Source organism: Acartia tonsa, chromosome 7 (genome assembly GCF_053477335.1).
Source record: "Acartia tonsa isolate MP-2025a chromosome 7, ASM5347733v1, whole genome shotgun sequence".
Taxonomy (NCBI): domain Eukaryota; kingdom Metazoa; phylum Arthropoda; class Copepoda; order Calanoida; family Acartiidae; genus Acartia; species Acartia tonsa.
This window is the reverse complement of record NC_137266.1, coordinates 3,783,699-3,804,366: the sequence shown is the minus strand read 5'-3', so window position 1 is coordinate 3,804,366 and position 20,668 is coordinate 3,783,699. Positions and strand designations below refer to the sequence as shown.

The 20,668-nt window shown below is 31.4% G+C and overlaps 2 protein-coding genes across 2 annotated transcripts in view; both read left to right on the top strand.

The window, feature by feature from the left end:
- Window positions 1-20,668, top strand: part of LOC145324688 (very long chain fatty acid elongase AAEL008004-like) — a 199,798-nt gene that overhangs the window by 140,913 nt on the left and 38,217 nt on the right. The window lies entirely within an intron of this gene.
- LOC145324105 (uncharacterized) overlaps window positions 1-20,668 on the top strand; it is a 55,012-nt gene that overhangs the window by 27,587 nt on the left and 6,757 nt on the right. The window contains exons 7-16 of the mRNA XM_080166734.1: window positions 4,014-4,079; window positions 5,226-5,304; window positions 5,827-5,879; window positions 6,685-6,788; window positions 7,439-7,536; window positions 8,058-8,191; window positions 8,501-8,594; window positions 9,899-10,002; window positions 10,446-10,490; window positions 20,357-20,489. Coding sequence (XP_080022860.1) covers window positions 4,014-4,079; window positions 5,226-5,304; window positions 5,827-5,879; window positions 6,685-6,788; window positions 7,439-7,536; window positions 8,058-8,191; window positions 8,501-8,594; window positions 9,899-10,002; window positions 10,446-10,490; window positions 20,357-20,489 — 910 coding nt within the window. The remainder of the gene's footprint in view (window positions 1-4,013; window positions 4,080-5,225; window positions 5,305-5,826; window positions 5,880-6,684; window positions 6,789-7,438; window positions 7,537-8,057; window positions 8,192-8,500; window positions 8,595-9,898; window positions 10,003-10,445; window positions 10,491-20,356; window positions 20,490-20,668) is intronic.

The following is a 20,668-nucleotide window of genomic DNA, read 5'->3' as shown; positions in this document are numbered from 1 at the left end:
ATCTATTTCATTATCAATTTTTCTAAAATAAATCTAAATATAAACACTACAGACTGAAAATGACTTATAAATAAATATTTAATACTATAAGAGGCAATCTAATGAAATATAAACCTTATACTCATTTATCTAATTTAAATTAGATGGGGGAGTTAATTGATATTAATATGTACAATTAAGCAATTTAGCGAAATTGCAAAAGCTAAAAATAAAATTGATAGAATTTTCTATAAATATTTGATCCTCTTACTCTTTTAACGTGCAATTTATCCATCATTTATTATTAGGCTTTGTCAAACCAATTGAGAATCAAATTCAACAAGCTATATATTATATAATTCTTAATTAGAGGTTTTGTAAAAGTGAAAGAGACATGTAATAACATTGTTATAATGGGCAATTCGAGGATAAATTGCTGTTTTTCTTAGAATAACAATACATAAATTAAAAAAAAACATGTTATATATAAACGGTAGACTTAAATTATATACCATATACCTTTTTTAAATCTTTTAATTGATGTTATTAGCATGATATAACTGCCTTACAAATGTACATCTCTATGTTTAATCTATTACTATCTGTATAATAAAGTAAAAGAATAGATGAGGAACGAGCTATATGTAATTCTACCCACAAAGTGGGGACCCTGTGCCAACTTTGAATATTAGTCAATAGTGCAGGAAATTTAATCAAAGTCAAATCGCTACAAAAGAGCAAAAAGCAATATGTTAGCATACAAAAAATGTCCCAACATCTTGGGCCGTGTAATTATTAGGGTTATACATCTAATACTAATATATTTAATATCTGTATATGTCTCTACTCTACTAATAAAGATTGGTTACAATCCTAACTCCCAGGGGAGGTAAAATGCAATACAATAATAATTGAATAATTCTACATACATTTCTCAAGGAAGGGTTAATAAATTCTGTATAATCATACAGGGACGTCCAAGCTTTTTTATTTTGAAAAGGGTAAAATTAGGGGTTTCAAAGATTTGATAGGGGTAATCTAATGTATTATTTTCTTGAGGGAGGGGTAAAAAGAGGAGTTTCAATGTTTGAGAGGGGTATTCACCCCTTTAGCCCACCCTTGGACGTCTATGGAGTCATAAATTAAATGCAAAATTACTTTAGATTCTAGTTTAAAAAGCTAAAGTCGAAAAGAGTAGATAATGATTTTTATATTCTTACTTTATTAAACCTTACTGCTCTGTTTAGTTTTTAAGTTATTTTTTTTTGTAAAATATGTCTCTTTTCTTTTTATCTTATCCTATATGTAATACCCAATGATAATAAAATATGTATTACCCTTTTTTTGTCTCTTGACAATAAGAATATATTATTATATTTCATTATTTTGGTTGATAGAAGTTCTCCTTTAGCCTCTATGGGATTTATCTATCTATCTATTTATCTATCTATCTATTTATCTATCTATCTATCTATCTATCTATCTATCTATCTAACTATCTATCTATTTATCTATCTATCTATTTATCTATCTATCTATCTATCTATCTATCTATCTATCTATCTATCTATCTATCTATCTATCTATCTATCTATCTATCTATCTATCTATCTATCTATCTATCTATCTATCTATCTATCTATCTATCTATCTATCTATCTATCTATCTATCTATCTATCTATCTATCTATCTATCTATCTATCTATCTATCTATCTATCTATCTATCTATCTATCTATCTATCTATCTATCTATCTATCTATCTATCTATCTATCTATCTATCTATCTATCTATCTATCTATCTATCTATCTATCTATCTATCTATCTATCTATCTATCTATCTATCTATCTATCTATCTATCTATCTATTTATCTATCTATCTATCTATCTATCTATATATATAAACCCTGAACAAACATATTATGCAAATCTGAATTTTCAAAATAGCAGCCTTATTATTCATTTAGGATGATTTAAAATAAATATGAAATGTAGATGCCTCCTTTGGTTACAAAATTCCACTGTTATTTTTTTATTAATCAGCACCAATAAAGCACAAGATCTCAAAAACAGCATTTGGGGGAAATACTGGTGAACAAAGATAATATGCAAATCCAAAACAAAGCAATAAAAAAAAGGTTTTTTGGCACTTTTCTCCACTTTTAAAAATTGATTCTGATAAATTAATATTTTTTTAAGGGATTTATGCATTAATTATTATGAAATAAAATATAAGGTATAAATAAAGGATTTTTCTAAATAAGAAATATTTGAAAAAAAATAAATTCGATCCCTATCACTTTAGAGGACAGCTGTTGACCCCCAGTTTTATGGATGAACCTAATTACATTTTAAAGATAAAAATTACCCTGAAAAGTATACAAAAATGTTTTTTTATGTGTTAAAAAAATACATTTTAAAATCTTGATTTTGAGGATGATGACCTTTAAGATGCTCCTATTGGTGATGATGGTGAGCCAAATGCTATCCAAGTGCATGTCCATGATGACAACTTATATATTAAACTATGATCCAATTTTTGTAGACGTAGCAGCCTCCAGCCCAGCATTATTAAAGAAGAAAAGAATTGCAATTTTATTTACTCTAATTCATAAGGTGAATACTGTAGTTTTTAGAAGATGGTTATATTTCTTGTCGGGAGGCTCCATTAGAGGCTGCTATGACTACAAAAAATTGTACATAGGTTAAAAGCCAAGTTGTTGTAATGGGCATGCATTTGGATAACATTTGGCTCACCATCACCACCAACAGGAGCATCTGAAAGGTCATCAACCTCAAAATCAAGATTTTAAAATAATTTTTTTAACACATAAAAAAACATTTTTAAATACTTTTCAGGGTAATTTTTATCTTTAAAATGTATTTAGGCTCATCCATAAAACTGGGGGTCAGCAGCTGTCCTCTAAAGTGATAGGGATCAAATTTATTTTTTTCAAACATTTCTTATTTAGAAAAATCATTAATTTCTACCCTATACTATATTTCATAATAATTAATGCATAAATCCCTTAAAAATTATTAATTTATCAGAATCAATTTTTAAAAGTGGAGAAAAGTGCCAAAAAACCTTTTTTTTATTGCTTTGTTTTGGATTTGCATATTATCTTTGTTCACCAGTATTTCCCCCAAATGCTGTTTTTGAGATCTTGTGCTTTATTGGTGCTGATTAATAAAAAAATAACATTGGAATTTTGTAACCAAAGGAGCCATCTACATTTTATATTTATTTTAAATCATCCTAAATTAATAATAAGGCTGCTATTTTGAAAATTCAGATTTGCATAATATGTTTGTTCGGGGTTTATATATTTATCTATCTATCTATCTATCTATCTATCTATCTATCTATCTATCTATCTATCTATCTATCTATCTGTCTGTCTGTCTCTCTATCTATCTATCTATCTATCTATCTATATATCTATCTATCTATTTATCTATTTATCTATCTATCTATCTATCTATCTATCTATCTATCTATCTATCTATCTATCTATCCTATCTATCTATCCTATCTATCTATCTATCTATCTATCTATCTATCTATCTATCTATCTATCTATCTATCTATCTATCTATCTATCTATCTATCTATCTATCTATCTATCTATCTATCTATCTATCTATCTATCTATCTATCTATCTATCTATCTATCTATCTATCTATCTATCTATCTATCTATCTATCTATCTATCTATCTATCTATCTATCTATCTATCTATCTATCTATCTATCTATCTATCTATCTATCTATCTATCTATATATCTATCTATCTATATATCTATCTATCTATCTATCTATCTATCTATCGATCTATCTATCTATCTATCTATCTATCTATCTATCTATCTATCTATCTATCTATCTATCTATCTATCTATCTATCTATCTATCTATCTATCTATCTATCTATCTATCTATCTATCTATCTATCTATCTATCTATCTAACTATCTATATATTTATCTATCTAACTATCTATCTATCTATCTATTTCTATCTATTATAGAGCTGGTGGTGGGAAGGATCTAACAGGTTGGCCAGGCAGATTGACAACATACAAACCAACAACAAGGTATTTGTATGTCTTTTTAGTAGCGAAGCTACTCTATAATTCGAAATGTCCGTCCGTCTGTCCGTCCGTCTGTCCGTCCGTCTGTCCGTCCGTCTGTCCGTGTAAGACAGAATAGGGGAAACGTGATTTTCTCGGCTCCTATTAAAGATAGACAGCTGAAATTTTTTGACAGCATTCCCATTATTAAGGAGCACAATTAACTATAAAACATCAAGGGCGGTCGGATCCCTTTTTAGCAGGTTTTAGGCTATTTTTGTATGTTTCACATTTTTCTCCATATCTTCAGTGTTTATGGTCCGATTTTCAAAATTTTTTCAGTTATTGATATCAAAATTAAATTTCCTGTCGTTTACAGAAAACAACCATGACGGCCACACTGCCATTTTGCAGGTTTTAGGCTATTTTTGTATTTTTCACATTTCCACCATATCTTCAGTGTTTATGGTCCAATTTTCAAAATTTTTTCAGTTATAGATATGAGAATTAAATTTCCCGTCGTTTAAAGAAAACATCCATGACGGCCAGACTGCCTTTTTGCAGGTTTTAGGCTATTTTTGTATTTATCACATTATTCTCCATATCTTCAGTGTTTATGGTCCGATTTTCAAAATTTTTTCAGTTATAGATATCAAAATTAAATTTCCCGTCGTTTAAAGAAAACAACCATGGCGGTCAGACTGCCTTTTATCAGGTTTTTGGCTATTTTTATATGTTTTAAATATTTCCCCATATATTTGGTGTTTTTGGTCCAATTTTCAAACTTTTTTGGGATAAATACACTTTAAATCTACTTTTACGTATTTCCATCCACGATTTTTTGTGCTTCGCTACTTATGGATGTTGTCATCCTTGTTTTTTTTATAGCTACTTAAATAAGTGAATAGGTATGCTTTTGATTGACTTAAGACCATAATTATTTCTAAATATACATTTTTTTCTGTATTTTTTGGTATAATGAATTTAATTGTCATTAAATTCTGCCTGTTTATTATATTATGTGTTTTTAAATTTTTCAACTAAAATAATAATCATCATGATAAATGTATTGTTTTCCAACAAAAAATGGCCTTTTGGACCAAAGAAAATTTAGAGACTAGAAAGTTTTTTCTATATACAATATCTCACCCTGATGATATTTTAATTTAGGTAAAACCAGTGTTAGCAGAGAATGGATGTACATGCCCGCCTGGACCTAGGGGTAAGAGAGGCAAGAGGGGACTCAAAGGTACTATTTTTACTCACTTTGTCTGTAAGTATGTAATCCTGAGGTGGATTCTTAAAAAAAATTCAATAAAATCTTATGTTCATAACCCTTCTATGATTTTGTTTATATTTTGTAGATTTTTAATGTGCTTTTGGTGGATTTATCACGAAAACAATTTTGCCCCACAAAGCGATTAGTGGGGCAAACTTTTTTTTAAGAATCCACCTCTGAATGTGTAATAGTCTGTCTGACAAAACCAATATTATCAGAAAATGATAGAACTAGGGGTAATAGTGGCAAGAGGGGTTTGGAAGTTAAAATTATTGTCTTTCTATTAAGTAGAGGAATTTAGGGTACTTTAAAATATTCTATACCTATATCTGGTTTATGTTATTAAACACAAGGGGCTAAGTCTGACATATGTATACTCGACATAGTGATATTCAAATAACTTTTGAATACTTTTCAAATGATACATAAATTCATTATATATTGATAGCTATGACACAATTTTTTTCCTAGCATCAATATTTTTATTTTCAGGAAGAGCTGGACCACCTGGTATACCTGGGAAGCCTGGTCAGCAAGGATTTCCAGTAAGTAACATCATTGCTTGATTAATAGATTTATAGTATAGATGTATAAACAGATTACTAAAGGTTTCCCAATTGCAAGGACCTAGAACTCTGCAGACGAATAAGAAATTTATTAAAATTTGCTTTCTAAATTCAGCTATTTAATGCTTTCTTTTGCTTTTTGAAAAAGAAAGGGACTATTTTGTCCAAAATTGTTATGTCTAAACTTATATTACTTTAATGTTTGATTAATATTGGCTTTATATTATCATTTCCCCTTTTCATGAACTAGGGACCATGGTTATGATAAACAATTATAAGTAAATAATTCCTCCCAACCCACTTTCTGTATATATCCTCGTATTACCAAGTTTTACATAAACATTTTCAAATGAATTTATTTGCTCAAATAATTGCTCCGGTCCACTTTTAATCAATTATGAAAGACGAAAATAAAATATCATAATTCAAAATATCTGGTAGGTAATAGAAGATTCCTTTATAAGATCAACCCAATCAGCTTAACTTTAAATTATAAAGTTCTAATAAGCATACTTCAAAAAAGTTGGTTTAGAATTTTTAGGGACTTTTTTAAAATCTTGATTGGATTGAACAAGGTTACATTATTTACTTTTAAACCAATAATTCCAATCTACAAAAAGGGGTATTTGTTTATCATAATTGGATGTTTACATCAATTTAGTCTTATTTGTCTTATATCTTGCAATCCCTAAAGAGCTGAAATTATTTCTGTCTGTTACAGTTTAACTTAATGAATCTGAACGTTTTAAAATATTTATGCATGATAAACAATTTATCTATCCAGGGACCAGTAGGCCTTGACGGCCCCAAAGGAGAGCCCGGAATAACAGGACTCAAAGGACAGAAAGGTGAATCTGGAGCTGGTTCTGGTTATGAATTTATGACAAGGTATCATTTGAAGGACATTAGTTGTAGTTGGACAAAGTGACTCAAAAAATCAGCCTTGTGACGTCATAAAAATGAGGGATTATTCATCTCTTTTTAGGGGTTTTCTTTTCCACTTCTCCTCTCATCTCTCTCATTTTTATGACGTCGCATGGATGATTTTTAAGACACTTTGTCCAGCTACCATTAGATCCTCGTGTTTAATATTTAATAATCTTTGTCTGACCGTCCATTCATCTATCAAACTAAAGTCGTAAATGTGCTTTCTCAGTTGCTAATAAAGATAGATGGCTTAATATGATGTAAAAATTCTGCTTTTAATCCGTTTAGCTGGCTGTAATGCCCTTTGGTTAATGTTTTGTTTTCTAACAGCTGATACGAAAGAGATATGTGTGTATCTTTTTGTGAAGATTCGCTTTCATAGTATTTTATTTAGGATTGGGCCGGATATCCGGCCATTTTTAATTTCCTGCTGGATACCGGATATTGAAACCATCCAGATACCGGTAATCAGGCTAATTTCTAATTCCGGATACCCGGTTATCCGGTCAGTTATCCGGTAATTTTGCCAGATATTCAGCCAGTTACCATATCCGACTTTAGAATTCAGCCGGATATTCGATAACCGGCCTAACCCTAATTTTATTGTTTAGGAATGAAGTAATCCAACGGGGGTACAAAGTGCCCCATGATAATGAAGTACTTGTACTGAAAGGAGAACCAGGGGAACCCGGGGAAATTGGATTACAAGGTATCTATCTATAAGTCCATTCATCTATTTGACTGTTTATCTATCTTGTTAAATAAATTTATCTTTCCTTATTTAAATTCCATCACTCTTTTTATCTATTTTTCTATCTATCTATCTTTCTATTTATCTATCTTCATTCGGTCTTTATATTCTATCTCTTTTTTATCTATTTATATATCTATTTATCTTTTTATTTATATATCTATCAATCGATTCTATCTTTATTTTCTATCTCCTATTTATCTATTTATCTATCCTTACACTATATCACTCTTTATATCCGTATATCTATCTTTGTATTCTATGTCTCTCCTCTACATCTATCTACATCTATATCTATCCAGAAACATATAAGTGGGGAGTATCAATGATTACAGAGTTTCTTGGTCTATATATATGCCAAAGAAGAATTATCTAAGACTGCAATGGTATCAATTGACCACAAGAACCTTGAGGACCAGAAGAAAACTGGGATCAGCTATTAAACCGGGAACTAATTATCTATCTATTTATCTATCTAGGACCTCAAGGACCGTCAGGACTGCCAGGTATTGATGGTATCCAGGGACCACCTGGACCTGTAGGTGCCAAAGGAGAGCTGGGACCAGCTGGTAAACCTGGAACTCAGGGCAAAGATGGCAAACCAGGAGAGAAGGTAAAATAAAAATTACAATAAACAGTTCTAAATAGGTGAAAAAAATATATATATTAGGCACCTTTATAATTGAACCTTTAATTAACTGAAATTTTGATAATTAAAAAATTGTATTTGTGTACCATTAAAAAATAGAAAATGGAACACAAAATAAACTGAAATAATTTAAAAAAAATAATTGTTAGATATAATATAATTGACCTTTATCTCATATGAAATTTATCAAACTGTTGTTTATAAAGAGTTATAAAACATGTCAACCGATCAATGAAAAGTTTGTCTTGTTCTAAAAGTAGTAATTCTTTTTAGGGAAGTAAAGGAGACACTGGTGTAATATCCTCCATGACTGGAGACCTACCAACTGCTATCCTGGAGGGACCTCCAGGCCCACCTGGTCCTAAAGGTAATTTTTTCCTATTTGTTTTTCTAGATTTCTATTTTCTTGGACTGGAGTACTTTATTTCCGTATTAATTATTCTGCACTAAATATTTCAATCAGTTTATATATAAATAAAATCATTTATTAAGCCTTCTATTAATTCTATAGATGAGTCATCTTTATATCAAAACTGCATTTTTAACTATTGTCTGTTTTTCTAAATGGTGTAGAGCTAAAATATAAAGTATGCAATAATGGTAGATCTTTTTAACCTCCTATACATCTATCTAAAACTTATATTTCTATGTTTATTAAGTAGTCTATCTATTCAACTAATTATTTAGCTACCAATATATATAATACAAAGTAGAATAATGTCAATCTGTCCGTCTGAAACTTAAAATCTTGGTAACCGCTGAAGTAATCTTTAGGAAATGCACTTACTCGTTGTGTAATCATTCGTAATTCGTAAAATGAAATTCTGGGAATAATTTTCCCACAGGGTAAATTTGACCGGAGAATTTTGATAAAATACAATTTGATAAAGAATGATTCTATAACTTTTCATTACCTTTAGAATAAATATATTGTCCATCCATATTAAACATCTAATCAGGAGAACCAGAAGTTAACCTGATTGGTAAACCTGGACAGCCAGGAAGAAGGGGAAAGTGTCCTAATATATCTATCTATCTGATTAGGAGAACGAGGATTGAAAGGAGAAGTTGGCCTCATAGGTAAACCTGGACAGCCAGGAAGGAGGGGATAGTGTTATATTCCTCTGGTCCTAATATATCAATCTATCTAATTAGGAGAACCAGGACTTAAAGGGAAAGTTTGCCTAGCAGGTAAACCTGGACAGCCAGGAAGCAGGGGAAAGTGTGTTGATTCTGGCCCTAAGATATCTATCTTTCTAATTAGGAGAACCATGACTTAAAGGAGAAGTTGTCCTGATAGGTAAACCTGGACAGCCAGGAATAAGGGGAAAGTGTCCTAATATATCTATCTATATAATTAGGAGAACCAGGATTGACAGGAGAAGTTTGCCTTATAGGTAAACCTGGACAGCAAAGAAGGAATAGACAGTGTCATTCCCCTGGCACTTATATATCTATCTATCTACTTAGGAGAACCAGGACTGAAAGGAGAAGTTGGCCTCATAGGTAAACCTGGACAGCCAGAAAAAAGTGGACGGTGCTTCTGGCACTAATATATCTATCTATCTATCTAGGAGAACCAGGACTTAAAGAAGAAGTTGGCCTGATAGGTAAACCTGGACAACCAGGAAGGAGGGGAAAGCTACCTAATATGTCTATCTATCTAATTAGGAGACCCAGGACTGAAAGGAGAAGTTGGCCTCATAGGAAAACCTGGACAGCCAGGAAGGAGAGGAAAGCGAGGCGCTCCTGGGAAAGGGGAAACTGGAGATAAGGTGATTTAACTAATTATTTCAAATTCTAGTTTTGAAAGGATAGATTTTTAAAAATACGAAAAATCAAAAGTAATTTATTTTAAGATTTTAACAAGCTTTAAATTGTTGAAGGTAAAACTTAAAAGACAATAATTGTGTTGTACAAATAAAGGATTTTTTTATTATTTGGGAGTAGATTATTTTTTAATATCCTAACTATCGTAGTAGAAGAAACAAGGATAACCTTATCCATAAAAGATCCAAATCAGATTATTGCAGGAACCATCATAACAAGTTTGATATCGATATGACAACTCTAACATACCTAGAATTACGTACCTACGGAGTAGTATCCAGACAGATTTATCTATAGAAAAGCTTAACATTTACAATGTATTTTTCATGTGAATATAAAAATCTAAAAGAATAGATAATAGATGTAACTATCTTTATTATTATTTAAGGGTGATGTTGGTCCCAAGGGAGATAAAGGAGATACTGGTACCCTGGTAAGTTTTTACTTGTATTTGTCATCTTCATTCAATATATCACTCACTTTTTCTATCTCTCTATTTTTTTCTTCCTTTTTTCATTCTTTCTTTCTTGAATTTTCTTTTTCTCTCTATTTATCTCTTTAACTCTTTCTTCCACTTGGAACTCTCTCTCCTTCTTTTATCTTTCTTGAAGAAAATATAGGTTATAATGGTACTTTAATCAATTTTTAATTTTATTTGTGATCTTCATTTCCTACCTCTCTCCCTATTTTTAACTTTGTTTCCCTTTTTCTGCCTTTCTTAGTTTATTTCTTTCATGAATTTGCTTTCTCTCTCTAATTATATCTAAATCTCTCTTCCATTTGGAACTCCCTCTTCTTCTCTCCTTCTTTTCTTTTTTCTCTCTTTTTCTTTTGAAGGAGGTACAGGAGATACTGATATCTTTGTCAGTTTTTATTTTTATATTTGGTTTCTTAGTCAGATACTCTACATGGAAGGGAGTTCAAGTTTCTCTTTGTTTCTATAGCTTTTCTAATTATCTGTCTTTATTTTTCTCACACTATCTATCTTTCTATCTCTATCTATTGCTGTCTTTATATTTTTCTCTTTAAATATTAATACTGTCTATCTATCTCTTTCCTTCATTATTAATCTACAGAATGGAAAATAAGGTGTTTAGTCGGTGACCCCTAAAATGGTGGGTCCACGCATTACGTGCATGACAGATATCTCGAGTTTTTTCCGTCTTAATTTCTTACGACTTTTTATACAGTTTTGTATTGTGGGAGGCGTAGTTAGACAAATTAGTTGGGGGGGGGGGGGGGAAAGTACCAATTCAACGGTGGGCGTTCATTTCCGCATGCTATCACTTCAGCATATTGTTTCATCAATACACAAAAGCAAATTAAATTAGAAGGGGTATACAGTAGTGGGTATAATGGATCTGAAGGGATAATGATAATAAGACAATGGCCGATAAATTAATATATACCCCAATGATGATACTTAGAATAACCCCTTCAGTAGATTAAAATTTGTGGTTGAAAAGTGTGAACAATCAACCTAATGAAGCAACCAATTTAAATTGACCCAATCCCCAAAATTGTTAAGCCAACTAATGAAAAAACGTTATTTTAAAACTTTGGGTACTATTGTCATTGCCCACTCTTTCTCTGCTGTACAAAGTTTATACTGTGTTAACAAGGACAAAAGGGATGAAAAGTAGAAAATATTTTTTTTCATGAAATAAAAGAAATATATTTTTTTCATTAAATAAAACAAATATATTTTTTTCATTAAATAAAACAAATATATTTTATATATCAAAATATTGTAGATCCTAAATAAATTGAGTTGATTAATTTAACACATCGTATTATAGACATCTTTCCGTGGATAATAAGTGAAAACAAGGTTCCAAATGCCTGAACTAACAAAACTGGCGCTAATCTTATGATATTTACTTTAATACTCATGTAAAATTTCTGTAATATTAATAGTAATAGAGTAGCCCCGCTACTAGAAATCATTTTGTTTTTTACTAACTAAGAACTTACGGCAAAGATTTTAAAAGCAAAGATTTTCTATAATTAGGGTCTGTCAGTCTGTATGTGAGTTTATCATTATGGGACAGTTAGCTATTCTGGTTAATTTATTTGAAATATAGGTGTTCAAGTCAATTTCAGGCTCCAGGTATGATCCTGCAGGTCCTGATCCTCCAGGTCTCCAGAATGATTTAAAAGCCTCCTGTGACCGCAATTTTTAACATAGAGCCTTCAAATTTTAAACTTAAGCTTTTCTTACACGCCTACATAACGTATCAAAATTTTATTAAGATCCGCCGTTTTCCCGCTGACCGCCGACTGCGGTGGCTGGCAGGTGCCAAGTACAGCTGCGGCCGCAGAAATTTATGTTTTGAGATTTCTAATATAAAATTTATATAAATATAAACATTTTCTGAAAAAAATATTTTTCTAGCTTCAAAGATAAAAAATGAAAATTTTAAGTAGAAAAGGACTTAAAAACAAAGGTTGTTAAATAAAAGGGTAAGGCTCTTGTGACCGCAATTTTCGACTTAGAGACTTGAAATTTTAAACCTAAGCTGTTCTAACATGTATACATAACATATTTAAATTTCATAAAAATCCAGCGCCGTTTTCTTACCGACTTTTGTCTGCAGCGTCCGGAAACTGCCAAGTACAGCTGCCGCCGCCGAAATTTATATTTGGGATTTCTAATATTATCCTATTATATAAAGTAGTAAGCGTTTTTTGTCTGTCCTGAAGGATCTCGCTAACTGCTAAACCGATATTGTTCTCCTTTACTGTGAAGCTTCTTATAGGTCCTGGGAAGGTTTTGAACTATTTTTGGAGAGGGTTTCTTTACCCCCCTCTTCCCAAAAATATTTTTTAACTCTTTTTAAACGCAAATTTAAAATGGGATAAGGTCGACTTTTCCCCCTCCTACCAGTGCCCCTAGAGGCTTCTAGGGATGTAGCCGCTAGTATATACATAAAGGTAAACATTTTCTGAAAAAAATTCTTCTTCTAGCTTTAAGAGTACAGAAATTACAGCCTTTTGAAATTTCTAAGTAAAAACGGCCCTAAAAAAAACAAGGTTGTTCAATAAAAAAGTAAAAATTACTTTGATCCACTTATTGTCGGAAATTTAATATCAAACAGGGGACTTGCACAAAAATTTCTAGCTGTCTAGCTTAGTAGAAACCGAGATAACAGTTCAATCCCCCCCCCCCTCCCCTCGACCTATTAAGGTCAATAAAGGGGACCAACCGATAAAGGTAAAACATAGAGTAAATTCGCTACTAAAAATAAACTGTAAAGTCATCCTAGAATTAATCAAAATTTTTACTTAGTTTCTTGCGAAGAAATCTGCGATACCGTCGCTAATTCTTAAAATTATTATCTATGCTTTTGTCATACAAAATTTAATTCTTTAATAATTTGTATTAAATTTAAATATGGAATGTAAATATCATAAGTAGAAATTATTTGTTTCTATCAATGCGTTGCAAAATTTTAAGTTCGCCAAATTTAAGATATGTCAGAGAGCCAGACCCACCATTTTAGAAGTCACCGTTTAGTCATTAATTTATCGTCCATTGTCTTATCCCTTAAAATCCCTGGAAAAAAAAGTGTATTACCAGAATTACCATTGCGTGATAAAAAAGAATGAGATTTTTTTTCCAATATCAACCAGAAATTATTTTCTGTGTGTGAGTGTGTGTTTGTGTGTGTGATGGTTTCAGGGATTTGAAGGGATAAGACAATAGCCGATAGATTTATGTACATCCCCAATGTAGATCACAAAATTACCCCTTTTGTAGATTTTAATTAGTGGTTAAAACGTTTGAACACCATACTTAATGAACTAAAAATCAAAATTTAAGAAAAGTCTTTAAAGTCATAGATCTAACGAATAAGAAAACATTATTGTAAATATGGTAATAGTATAATAAACAGCCAAATGTCCCCTCCCTCCCTGGTTGTGTGTGTATATATATGTGTATTAGACAAAAAATACTTCAAAGATATATAGGCAAAATTATTTTTAGGGAAAATTGTTATAAATTTTTGAGAAATCTAAATGACAATTAATTTATATGCAACTTTAGTTTAATAAACAAAATTACCACTTATAGGGGAAACCATTTAGAAACTACTGGTCTGTACCATTCAATCACGAATTAATCAAATAAAAGGAGTATACCATAAAACTTTTGCTACCAGTGTAATTTATGTTCCAAAATTAAAAATATTATAATAACTTATTATGTTAGGTTAGGTTAGGTAAGATGTAAGCTGGACTTGCAGTGCTGCAACCCAAAAGGGTTGTAATAAGGAATATGGGGGCAGTATTAAGTAACCTACAGAAAAGAAAAAATGTTTTGTTCCTAATTTTGTTTGTAGCTAAAAATAATTATCTTATCATAAAGGGAGACACCTTGCGACTCTATATTATACTGGTGTACACTTTCCCCCTTTTTGTTAGCCTAAAGACTTTTGAGTCTTTCATTAAATTTTGATTGGGTAGTTCAAACTAATAAACTTTTTGCAGAAGTGGCTTTTTAGTTTATCACATTAAAGATGCAAATCATTAACTATTTCTTTTACCAAAGTTTTAGCATACTATGGTCGTTAAATTTTTGAAAAGTTTTCACAGAAAATAAAACTAAAATGATTATTCTACAGTTAGATCTAGTAGTTAGAACATAGATAGACCTAATAATTGTTTTTATAATAAGGTCAGAAATTGTTTTATAGACATTTCATATCATACAATTGTAAAAAATTGGAACAAAAAACTACAAGAAATAGATTAGATAGATAGGGTTCTCCTTTACAGGGTAGCTTCTCATAGGTCCTGGGAAGGTTTATAACTATTTTGGGAAAGGGTACCACCACCCTCCCAAGAGAAATCACCCCTAGAAAAAATACCCCCCCAGAAAGAAAAAAAAATTTAATTTAATTTTTTAACTAAAAATAAAAATGAAAATTTCGTAAATCTAAAAAAAAAAATTTCTTAATCTAAAAATAATGGTTATCAAATTCAACGCCCTCTGCCTCAAGTGCCTCAAGAGGCCTCTAGGGGCGTAGCCGCAAGTTATCAATAAAGAGAAGGAAAACTAAAAAATTATCCTATTATCAAATAAGGGTATTGGGGTCTAAGTAGATATATTGACAGGGGAAATTTAGCTTGCTAATATGGGCCTCATTTATTTCTCAGTTTCTTAATCCAGTTGGAGGGCAGGGGATGGGTAAAGAGAGTGGATGTGTGGTATCTTTATTTTAGCCAGCTACAAGCATAACTTTATCAAAGTACATGCAAACTAAGTACAGGAAAGTTGTTTATAAGATGATTTTCATATAAAAACCTTGCCTACAGTATAAAGTAATAACATAAAGTATTATATGATAATAAATTATAGGTGCTTGGGGTTGGTGGGTGGATATATAAAAGTAAACAGCAATACACAGTGACAATTTATAAATATTCTGATAAACAAATGATGATGGCATTGATTTGAAAATTATTACAAAAATACTCCTTCTTAAGATTAAAATTATTGGTTTAAAAGTGTGGACGCTGCTACTTTAAATCAAGAACGTGAATGTGCTTATAAATCTTTGGGTACCAGTATAATTTGTATTCTGAATTCCCCTCTCTCCCTGTTTTATATGATGTTTTTTACAGGACATATTATAATTTCCTTGATATTTTTACAATGATTTAATTACTAAACTGATAGATTTTTAAAACCAATTTGAATTTTAGAAGAAGTATTTTAGAAGTATATGTACTTTATTACAACTTGCTTAGATTCTTGGACTTCTTGGTATCTGACAACAATTATATTTGTCCTAAGTCCCAGAAAAGTAAAGCCAAAGCCCTAACAGGTTTATACAATATATTCAACATCTATTTATAACTACACAAAAAGAGATAAATATTTTTGGGAAAATTAGAATTACTTATAGTTTGATTGGTTGGTAAACAGTGTCAAAATTAGAAACCTTTAATTCAACTGGTTGATATCTTTATGTTAAAGTAAATGGATCTCTACTGTGTATCTGTTACTAAAGGATCTCACTAACCGCTGAACCGATATGGTTGCACTTTACAATGTAGCTTCTCATGGGTCCTGGGATGTTTTATAACTATTTTTTGAGGAGGGTACCACCACCCTAAAAGTGAAATGAAAAAATTACCCCACTCCCAAAAAAAACAGTTACTTTTTCTTTTTAAATCTGAAATAACAAATTGATTGTTTATTTATTTTTTTTTTTTTATAAAACTTATCCCAATACACATCTTAATAATGTTGATATTATACTTCCTATATTTGGCCTATATAAATAGATGTAGAATATACATGGATATTATGACAAGGAAAAATTGTCATCAATTTAGCTTGCTAAATTGAACATCATTTATTGGTCATTTCGATCATCCAGTAGGAGGGGAGTGGATGGGATAAAGGGGATGGAAGGGGTTAATTTTTATCTTAGCCAGCCACAAGTTTCACTTTATTAGAGTACATGATAATCTGCTGTAAGATCCAGGTAATAATAGATCCATTGCTATACACAATATACTTTTACACCTCTGTCTTTATCATTAATTTTAACTAAAGTCAACTATACACTATTTACCTATAGAACAAGGATAATTGTAACCATAAGTAGTGTAGCCTCTAACATCTATATGCTCTGCATTGGAAGAAGTAGGGATCAAAGAGCAGAAAAATAGCTCAAAAATATCTGAAGAACTGTGTGACACTAAAATGAAGAACTCGGTCGGTTCAGTAGTTATAGAAATCTTAAGCTATAACTAAAAAAAAACTTAATACTTTATATAATAGGACTACAGAAAATTATTTAAACTATAAATTTCCTTGATGTTTTAGTTTTATTCTAAGGAAGATTCTCTTTGTGGGGTGTAGGTACCCCTTTTCGCCCTCTTAACCCTTACAGATCGGGGGGGGGGGGGGGGGTCATATTGACCCCCCCCTTCTATTTTTTCAATGTCATTTTTTTTGTAGGTAAGATAGAGAGTTGTGACTTCATGACTTTTTAAATTTAGTAATTATACGTCGGCAAGAGTTGATTTTATTAGGATATCTGGTCTGTGTCGGTCGTGGTGTCCGGTCAAAGTCGGTTGGGTAGCACCAAAATTAAAAATAAATTCTAAATAATTCTTAATTTCTACATTATGACTTTGTATATAAGATAGAAACCTAAAATTTTTTTGTTGAATACTGAGATATCAATGACCTTATGAAAAAAGTGGTGTTATGACCGTTTGACCGCACCCTGACCGACTTTATGACCGATTTATGTCCGGCTTTTACTACAGACATATATCATGAATATCGTGGCTTCTATTACAGCTAGAGACCTATAAATTTTTTTGGTAAATCCTTGAGCAATAATAAACAGATAAAAATATTAATTGGCGCCGCCAACCGCCGTTTTACCGCCGTAACCGCCGAAAATGGCGGTTTCCGTTAATTGCCGTTTTTTGACGATGATCAGAAAAAGTAATTTTTTTGTTATGAAAAATAAAAGTTCGTCCTAAAATTTGGTCATCCTAGCTGCAAAATTGGCCGCTCTACAGCTGTTTTAAAATTTAGCGGCTGGCCGCTAAAAAGCGGCTAAGGAGCGGTCTGACTGCTATGACTAGAAAAAGTAATTTTCTCTAAAATACACATGAACCACCAGAAAAAAATTTTACGTCTTTATCTGTAACAGAAGCCGAGATAGAGGGGGGGTCAATATGATCTATTAAGGTGGGAATATGGGCCCGATCTGTAAGGGTTAAATTGAACCTTTAAGGTGCTTTACTGCAAAGGAGAACAATATCGGTGTAGCTGTTTAAAAGATGTTAAGACAGATGGAGAAAAAAAATATGGAAGGATATCATGTAAAATTATTGTCCTTAAAATATTATTAAATATTGTGAGGATGGTTAAGAATCTGGAATGTGATATCAGCTTAATGCATGAATACATCTTATATTCATTCATCAATACAGGGATAAGGGATATTGCGGCAGAGGAAAGCTATTTTGTCTTCATATAATTATACCGATAATTATTATTTCAGCGTTGCTTACGCTAGTTCGTATCAAACAATCAAGAATTGATTAAAGTCCCCAAAGTTTTGAAACCTCGGAATGGGAAAACGTGCTGAGAAAACTTTGGGAACTAGTATAATTTATATATCCACTTCATTCCTGCTTATACATGAATACTATATCTTACATATCATAGGTTGTAATATCACAAAGTGATATGATTCTTTATATATATATATTTATCTTGATGTAATAGTTTTTATGTGATTTATATTTTTTTTGTTCATCTTACAATATCACTATTAGCGGATTCGCCCCTAGAGGCCTCTAGAAACACTTGAGGAAATAGGGAAGGAGGGTAAAACGACCCTCCACTAACAATTTTTTTTTTGTATAAAAAGTAAAACTTTTTTGGTGAGGGGGGCCGGGTTGGGGGGGGGGGGTAGGTAGATACATCTTTTTCATGGCTTCCTGAATTCCCTTGACATATAAGAAGCTTTACTAAGGAGAGTTGTAAGCACAATGACAGATAGACATCCTATTACTTTTTTACGTCGATAGGTCATTATGATCTGAAAACATATTAGTATTAACTTATTTTGAATTTTTCATCTATGGTTAAAAAATCTTTTAATTAATTCAGTTTTCCTTTCATAAATAAGACAGAAGTTAACAAATAACAACGCCAAACAATTAGATTTACTGGTAACATACTAAGTATTGACCCTCTATTTAGAAAAGATTTGCTTTTGCAAAGAAAATACAATATTACCTACACAGAAATCTTGTGAAAATAGAAATAGGACACCAAACCAAACCAAACCAAAAACAAATAAATACAAAATGTTGCTAATAACAAAACTAATAAGAAAACCTGTAGTTGAAAATAAAAGGAAAATTGTCAGGGATCTTAGGGGATAAGGCAATGGATGATAAATTAATGAACACCCCAATAATTATCAACAAAGTTATATATTATGTAGATTAAAATCATTGGTGGAAAAGTTTATCACTGCAATTTTGAAACAAACAATTAAGGAAAGTGTCCAAAATGTTAAAAAGCATTTATAAAATTTTGGGTAAGTTCAAACTTAAAGAGTAGCTTCTACATTACTAAAATGGATATATTATTTCTTGGATCTTATACCAGTTTTTAATATGCTCTAATAAAGAGAAACTCGCAGCGAGCTAAAATAACTGTTCCCCTATTTCACTCCATTTAGCCCATCCCCTTCCCTCCTACTGGATTAACCAATAAGGTAGTTCCTTGTTAGCAACCTTAATTGACAACGATTTTTTCCCTGTCATAATATCCACGTATATTCTACATCCATTATTACAAATAAAATGTGTATCTGTAAAATATTGCCAGCTTATTGATGTTACAAGAAACCATAGCATCTTATTACATTCTTTAGAAGGTAAAGAGATATATAGTGATAGATAAATGTATATTGTAAAAATCTTATTTTTATAAAATCAAAACATATGCTTTTTAAATCTTAAAAAGATGCAGATATTGTAATGATTAAATATCGATGTAAATTTCATATTTTGTTTGTCAGTAAACCTTTAAATACATAACTATGTATAGATTAATTGATAAAAAGGTAAACCATTGCAAACTTGTAATGAACTATGAAACCTTAGAATAAATATACCCGCAACTGTGGCTCAACACGTAGCGCACTCTCTCGTCGTCGGGAAGGTGATAGGTTCGAATCTCGGCTTGACACCGATTCATAACTAAAGACGTTAAAAATGGTTCCTACTGCTACTATGTAAAGTGCGCGAAAAAAATAGTTAAAGGAGGGGGGAATGCCTTGGCCCAAAACAGGCGCAACTCATTACCATGCACAGTTAGGACTTCTCAAATAAAAGTCTGCCTGTAGCTAAGACAAATATTGTTAAACACCACGCTAAGGTCAAAGATACAAAAAGTCTTTATCTACAATCATATTATTTTAACTTTCTATTTGGTCGGTCAGATTGTAAGGCAATTTCTTAATGTCAAAACAAAATTAATATATGAAAGGTTTCGTGATTTCTTCCTATTGATTAAATCTTGATCCATGACCACTGAACATCTGCTTTGTAAATCACCTTGCTCGTATTTCCAATCCTAATTGATCTTGTACTTCTCTCTTTAGTAGCGAAGCTATTCAATAATCCCAAATGATCGTCAATCTGTTCGTCCGTAATAGACAAATTGAAGGAAATGTGATTTTCTTGACGGTCTGACTGCATTTTAGCATGGTTTTAAGCTATTTTTATTTCTTGTTTTCTCAGGGAATTGACGGCATTCCCGGTTTGAAAGGAGAAAAAGGAGAACCCGGGGTGGCTGGGGACCGAGGCAAACGTGGCAAGAAAGGTGACCGGGGGGCGACAGGCGCCCCAGGACTGGATGCTCCTTGTCCTACAGGTATAAGGATTTATAAATAATCCCCTTACTAATATACTCTCTATATATTTTGTTTGTTTTTCTACCTAGTGAAGTGATATTTGAAAATAAGATTTTTCAAGATTTTTTTTGCAAATTTCGTTACAGAATAATTTTAAAAATTATCTTACCAATTATATATTTTTTTCTTTTTTCCGCTT